Genomic DNA, 7886 nt, shown 5'->3' with positions numbered 1-7886 from the left:
AAATCAGACTGATGTGTCCTGTATCGGCAGGTATGGAACAACGTCCAATCTGTCAGGAACCTTTATTAATATACAGCTCTGGAAAAAATTAATAGACCACTTAACATTGATTTCTGAACTTGGAGTGGTCTCTTAATTTTTTCCAGAGCTGTATATATATACACTCACCTAAAGGATTATTAGGAACACCTGTTCAATTTCTCATTAATGCAATTATCTAACCAACCAATCACATGGCAGTTGCTTCAATGCATTTAGGGGTGTGGTCCTGGTCAAGACAATCTCCTGAACTCCAAACTGAATGTCTGAATGGGAAAGAAAGGTGATTTAAGCAATTTTGAGCGTGGCATGGTTGTTGGTGCCAGACGGGCCGGTCTGAGTATTTCACAATCTGCTCAGTTACTGGGATTTTCACGCACAACCATTTCTAGGGTTTACAAAGAATGGTGTGAAAAGGGAAAAACATCCAGTATGCGGCAGTCCTGTGGGCGAAAATGCCTTGTTGATGCTAGAGGTCAGAGGAGAATGGGCCGACTGATTCAAGCTGATAGAAGAGCAACTTTGACTGAAATAACCACTCGTTACAACCGAGGTATGCAGCAAAGCATTTGTGAAGCCACAACATGTACAACCTTGAGGCGGATGGGCTACAACAGCAGAAGACCCCACCGGGTACCACTCATCTCCACTACGAATAGGAAAAAGAGGCTACAATTTGCACAAGCTCACCAAAATTGGACAGTTGAAGACTGGAAAAATGTTGCCTGGTCTGATGAGTCTCGATTTCTGTTGAGACATTCAGATGGTAGAGTCAGAATTTGGCGTAAACAGAATGAGAACATGGATCCATCATGCCTTGTTACCACTGTGCAGGCTGGTGGTGGTGGTGTAATGGTGTGGGGGATGTTTTCTTGGCACGCTTTAGGGCCCTTAGTGCCAATTGGGCATCGTTTAAATGCCACGGCCTACCTGAGCATTGTTTCTGACCATGTCCATCCCTTTATGACCACCATGTACCCATCCTCTGATGGCTACTTCCAGCAGGATAATGCACCATGTCACAAAGGTCGAATCATTTCAAATTGGTTTCTTGAACATGACAATGTGTTCACTGTACTAAACTGGCCCCCACAGTTACCAGATCTCAACCCAATAGAGCATCTTTGGGATGTGGTGGAACGGGAGCTTCGTGCCCTGGATGTGCATCCCACAAATCTCCATCAACTGCAAGATGCTATCCTATCAATATGGGCCAACATTTCTAAAGAATGCTTTCAGCACCTTGTTGAATCAATGCCACGTAGAATTAAGGCAGTTCTGAAGGCGAAAGGGGGTCAAACACAGTATTAGTATGGTGTTCCTAATAATCCTTTAGGTGAGTGTATATATATATATATATATATATATATATATACACAGATCAGCCATAACATTATGACCACCTGCCTAATATTGTGTAGGTCCCCCTTTTGCCACCAAAACAGCCCTGACCCGTCGAGGCATGGACTCCACTAGACCTCTGAAGGTGTGCTGTGCTATCTGGCACCAAGACGTTAGCAGCAGAACCTTTAAGTCCTGTAAGTTGTGAGGTGGGGCCTCCATGGATCGGACTTGTTTGTCCAGCACATCCCACAGATGCTCGATTGGATTGAGATCTGGGGAATTTGGAGGCCAAGTCAACACCTTGAACTCATTGTTGTGTTCCTCAAACCATTCCTGAACCATTTTTGCTTTGTGGCAGGGCGCATTATCCTGCTGAAAGAGGCCAATGCCATCAGGGAATACCGTTTCCATTAAAGGGTGTACATGGTCTGCAACAATGCTTACGTAGGTGGTACGTGTCAAAGTAACATCCACATGAATGGCAGGACCCAAGGTTTCCTAGCAGAACATTGCCCAAAGCATCACACTGCCTCTGCCGGCTTGCCTTCTTCCCATAGTGCATCCTGGTACCATGTGTTCTCCAGGTAAGCAAAGCACACGCACCCGGCCATCCACGTGATGTAAAAGAAAAGGTGATTCATCAGACCAGGCCACCTTCTTCCATTGCTCCGTGGTCCAATTCTGATGCTCACGTGTCCATTGTAGGCGCTTTCGGCAGTGGACAGGGGTCAGCATGGGCACCCTGACTGGTCTGCGGCTACGCAGCCCCATACGCAACAAACTGCGATGCAATGTATGTTCTGACACCTTTCTATCAGAACCAGCATTCACTTTTTCAGCAATTTGAACTACAGTGGCTCATCTGTTGGATCGGACCACACGGGCCAGCCTTCGCTCCCCACGTGCATCAATGAGCCTTGGGCGCCCATGACCCTGTCGCCAGTTCACCGCTTTTCCTTCCTTGGACCACTTTTGATAGGTACTGACCACTGCAGACTGGGAACACCCCACAAGAGCTGCAGTTTTGGAGATGCTCTGATCCTGTTGTCTATCCATCACAATTTGGCCCTTGTCAAAGTCGCTCAGATCCTTACGCTTGTCCATTTTTCCTGCTTCTAACACATCAACTTTGAGGACAAAATGTTCACTTGCTGCCTAATATATCCCACCCACTGACAGGTGCCATGATAAGGAGATTATCAGTGTTATTAACTTCACCTGTCAGTGGTCATAATGTTATGGCTGATCGGTGTATATATATGAGGATAATAAATAAGAATACATTAGAATATATAAAACATAAAAAATTAAACTCAATTTAAGACCGTCAGAAGGTAGTAAAATGATTAAGTTTTAAGAAAATCTGCTTTATAGTAGTACATTTTCAAAGGGGTTTTAAAAGAGGACATCAATTTAGCAGCCTTAATCTCATCCAGAGTTCCAGAGTCTTGGGGCCTTAACTGAGAAAGCAAGTTCCCCCTTAGATCTAAATTTCGACTCCGGAACAGTCAAGAGATCTTTATTTGCAGATCTTAGATTTCTATTTGGAGAGTAAGGGGTTAAAAGTTTTGCATTAAAAGTAATTAATAAAATCTTAAATTCAATACTGTAAGTGCAGCGAGGCCAATATTGGGGTTATGTGAAATATTTTGCCTGATTTTGTTAAAAGTCTAGCTGCTGAATTCTGTACTAATTGCAGATTGGATATGTTATGCTTACTCAAGCAGGTAAAAAGGGAGTTACAGTAATTCAGTCGAGAGGAAATAAAAGCATGAATTACCTTTTCAACATCAGCAAGAGATAAAAATGACCTAATTTTAGCAATGTTATATATATATATATATAGACATGGAAATGTGTAGGTTTGCATCATGTATACTTGGAATGTCATAGAATAAAGCAAAGAAGCTGTGAAAATAGATGAATTATTGCTCATTCTACAAAGATATTCTAAAATGGCCTGGACACATTTGTTGGTACCTCTTAGAAAAGTTAATAAATAATTGGATTATAGTCATATTCCAAACTACTTAGTTTCTTCAATTAGTATTACAAGTCTCCGATCTTGCAATCAGTCATTCAGCCTATTTAAATGGACGAAAGTTGTCACTGTACCATTTGGTATCATTGTGTGCACCACACTGAACATGGACCAGAGAAACCAAAGGAGCGAGTTGTCTGAGGGGATCAGAAGGAAAATAATAGACAAGCATGGTAAGATACAAGCTGATACAAGCTGAACTCCAAGGTGAAGGTACGTCAGTTTGTGATCGCACCATCCGTCTCTTTTTGAGTAAAAGTGGCCTCTATGTGAGAAGACCCAGGAGGACTCCACTTTTGAAAGAAAACATAAAAAAGCCAGACTGGAATTTGCTAAAATCTACATTGAAAAGCCACAATCCTTCTGGGAGAATGTCCTTTGGACAGATGAGTCAAAACTGGAGCTTTTTGGCAAGTCACATCAGCTCTATGTTCGCAGATGAAAAAATTAAGCTTTCAAAGAAAAGAACACCATACCTACAGTGAAACATGGAGGAGGCTCGGTTATGTTTTGGGGCTGCTTTGCTGCGTCTGGCACAGGGTGCCTTGAATCTGTGCAGGGCACAATGAAATCTCAAGACTATCAAGGCATTCTGGAACGAAACGTCCTGCCTAGTGTCAGAAAGCTCTGTCTCAGTCGCAGGTCATGGGTCCTCCAACAGGATAATGACCCAAAACACACAGCTAAAAGCACCCAAGAATGGATAACAAAACATTGAACTGTTCTGAAGTTGCCTTCTATGAGTCTTGATCTGAATCCTATGGAACATCTATGGAAAGAGCTGAAACTTGCAGTCTGGGAAAGGCACCCATCAAACCCGAAACAGCTGGAGCAGTTTCCTCAGTAACAGTGGGCCAAACTACCTGTTAACAGGGGCAGAAGTCTCATTGAGAGCTACAGAAAACGTCTGATTGCAGTGATTACCTCTAAAGGTTGTGCAACAAAGTTTGAGGGTCCCATCATTTTTGTCCATGCCATTTTAATTTATTTTATTATTTACAATATTATGTTGAAAAACAAAATCAAAAGTAAAGTCTGATTTCTATTAAATATGTTATAAACAATGGTGGATGCCAATCACTTTAGTCAGTTTCAAGTTATTTCAGAGGAAATTGTGTATTATTCTTTTTGTGGAGGGGTACCAACAAATTTGAGTACGTCTGTATACACATGTATGTAATTTTGCATGTTTTGTATAACTGTCCATATATTAATCACTGCCTTATCCCACATCCCTGTGTTAAGGAATGTCCATAGTGTGTATAAAGGTTATATTTATATTTACTTTGATCTGTCTATATATGTAATTGCTTTGTTAATACTACAAATGTTAGTCATGCCAATAAAGTACCATTTGAAATTGAGAGACACCCCCCATCACTCACTCACACACACACACAAAAACTCTGAGCAAGTGTTACAAAATTACAACATGTTTTTATTTTACAAGTTTACATTTGTGTGCCGCTCATGTTCCAGCATCATCCACCCATTACATCACAAATCACGCAAGGATCAAGGGGCTATAACACTCTCATCATCCATCATATTAGGCTTAATATCATCATAATCAAGATTATGACAAATAATGACGCTGCAAAACATGGGGTGTGCACATCCCTGCAGCTGCTCCCACTGCTCTGTGGCAACACAGGAGGTAGTGGGCAGTGGGGCGCCATGTCTGTGTGTCTGTCTGCACTGTCTTCTGGGTCTGGGCTTGTTGCTGCATAACTGCACTGTATTACCAAGAGCAGGGCTGCACAGCTCTGGTAGGGTCATGGCACTGCACGGCACAGCACAGTAAAGTGACATACAATGCAGTACAGTACAGTGCTATACAATGCAGTGCAGTACAAACCTATAAAATAGACACTTCTGGACTGGACTAGACTGCACTAGACTGAAATGGACAGATATTGGGTACCACCAAGACAGGAGCTGTGTAGCCTCGACTAGATCTGGATGAACAAAAAACAGGGTGCAAAACAGTGCAGTGCAGTAATATAGAGTTAGGGCCCTGCATTTTGTATGACTCGGCTATGTTGGTTTGCAAAATGCAGGGTTCTAAGTAAAGTATATTAAAGTCCAGTACAGTACAACACAAATCACAATAACCCAAACCAGCCCACTGCACAATAAACTAGTCCGGTGCAGTCCAGCAGAGAATAACAGTCCAGCCAGTCAAGTCGGGCACATCCCAGTGCAGTGTGATCCATTCCAGCTCATCCCTGCAGACACTACCCCAGCCCTGCCCTGCCCAGTCAATTTTGCACCAGGGTCACTTGCTAGGTGGCGTGGCAGGTAGCGAGTGCAGTAGGCGGTTGACCTCTCTGAGCTGGGTGTCCAGGATCTCGGTGGTCAGGTTGAGCTCGGCTACCTGCCCACGCAGCTCGTCCAGCGTCGCCTGCAGCTCTTCCTCTTTGCGCCGAGAGTTGGCACTCTGCCGGGCATACTCCAGCACCATGCAGGCCCCGCCTACCACAAAGATCACCGCCTCACCTAGCAGCTCTGCCCCCAGCTCAGCTGCAGCCTCCTCGTTAAGGGGCTTGATCGCCGCCCCCCGGAATCCCATCATCCTCATCTTAGTGCGCATCTCAATCCAGTGATACACTGTGGAGAGAGACAGGGGAGGGTTTGCATTTGATCCAGTGGGACACTGTGTGGAGTTGTAATAAAATCACTGTCAAACATATTTGTATGCATATGAAACATATTGGTATGTGTCATAAGACTACAACTCCAAAATAACAAAATCCAGAGTTTTGGTATGTGTCGTAAGAGTACGAATGACAGACAACATGCATTCATAAGACAGATCCAATAAACTGTATTTATGACACATACACATATTTTACATGCAAATTAATATTTGTGTCAGGGATTTGACTCCATAGTGGAGAAATTGAGGGTCATAGAGACCAGCAGTCTATTTTAAATGTTATTCCCAGTTTCTACCACCAGATGGAACTGTCACCCACTGTTTTTTTTTTTTTTTTTTTTTTTTAATTTCACAGAATAATTAAAACAGATTAAGGTGAAGGGGGTATTTTTGATTTATATACATACACACACACAAATAAGAACTGCTTGCCACAAACTGAAAGAGTCTGATCACACAACACAATGTCACTGACATGACATTGTACAGCTAATCGTACATTGTAAACATTTACTGTTGCATTGTATGGTATACACCTGTGGTTCTCATCCCAGGTCCTGTAAGACCTCCTACCCTGCTGATTTTTGTTCCAACCAAGCTCTCAATTACTTAATTGAACACTTAATTGAAGTAATCATTTGCTTACATTTGACATTTTAAGTTGTATCACTGATAAAAAGTTGCTTCCTGAATAAGATTATTCCGAAACAATAATTTAAAGGTTCTGATTTAGGAAATGATTAGATGAATTAAGGGTGCAATTAAGTTATTAAACAGCAGGGATGGGGTTCCTCTCTACACTAAAGGCCCGGAAGTACACTGCTCTACTACAAGTGTAGCCTTTTCCATGCACAAAAGTCTTCATATTATTCTTATTATTAGTATGTCATTTTAATAACACTCAGTTTTTTAGCAGCGTTGAGAGTTGTAGAATGTTGTATACGTTTAATTAAAAGGCGCATTTAAAATAAAGCATTTCGTGGTTTATTAATAACGTAATAACTAGAGCTAAGGTCATAACTGTTACATACTATTGCCACTACACGTCCATGTACAGTACAAAACAGAATAATATATAGAAACACATACACTATCGCTACTATTTGCTCTTTTAACTATTTCTACTAAGATGGTGTGACATTCTGTATGTATGAATTATTTGTATTTTATATAACCTAACAGCAGAAGGACACTATTTGATTATTTGACATCATCATTCTTTTACGGACATTTTGGGAACACACAAAACATTAGAAAAATGCCAAGCATAACGAAAACCAAAACTTTCATTTTATATTATTTGACAAAATACACGATCAATGACAAAGGGGTTGACGCCCACAGCTGACCTACCATTGGAGGAGTGCAGGACACAAGCGCCCGCCCTTCCCCCCAAACCTGACGCCATGATTGAGCTCAACAGGAGTCAATCAAAACTCCCAGAGCCAATAAACGCAAGAGAAGGAACGCTGTGTTCGGGGATTGGGCGAGCGGAACAATCGACCCACAACGATTGGCTCCTGTGCCTTGTCTGTTAGTCACCCTGCTCTAAGAAGAACCGCCTCCTCCGCTGCAGGGTGTGATAGAGACAATGGCCGGTCGTGTCGCAGTACTCACGTTGTGCGGGCGGCAGACAGACGTAGTTCTTGAAGAATTCACTCCGCCGGGCCCCGGCCTTAATCCGGTTAGCCACGGGTTTACTCATCTGCCTGACACCCAGGTAGAGTAACTTTGCGATGGGAAAGGCGCCGACCACCATCTTGGCGGAAACACGTTACAGGCAGGAAGTGAGGAAAGCGGAAG

General features: G+C 42.6%; 1 protein-coding gene across 1 annotated transcript; it reads right to left on the bottom strand.

The window, feature by feature from the left end:
* Positions 1-4841: 4841 nt before the first annotated feature.
* On the bottom strand, positions 4842-7881 carry opa3 (outer mitochondrial membrane lipid metabolism regulator OPA3). The gene is made up of 2 exons (XM_066703764.1): positions 7701-7881; positions 4842-6034 (listed from the first exon to the last, which is right to left on the bottom strand). The coding sequence occupies exons 1-2, from the start codon at positions 7840-7842 to the stop codon at positions 5703-5705; spliced, it is 474 nt and encodes a 157-aa protein (XP_066559861.1). The 5' UTR covers positions 7843-7881; the 3' UTR covers positions 4842-5702.
* Positions 7882-7886: the final 5 nt, after the last annotated feature.

This window comes from Amia ocellicauda, chromosome 5 (genome assembly GCF_036373705.1).
Source record: "Amia ocellicauda isolate fAmiCal2 chromosome 5, fAmiCal2.hap1, whole genome shotgun sequence".
NCBI classification, from domain to species: Eukaryota; Metazoa; Chordata; class Actinopteri; order Amiiformes; family Amiidae; genus Amia; species Amia ocellicauda.
This window is presented reverse-complemented; position numbering and strand designations above follow the sequence as displayed.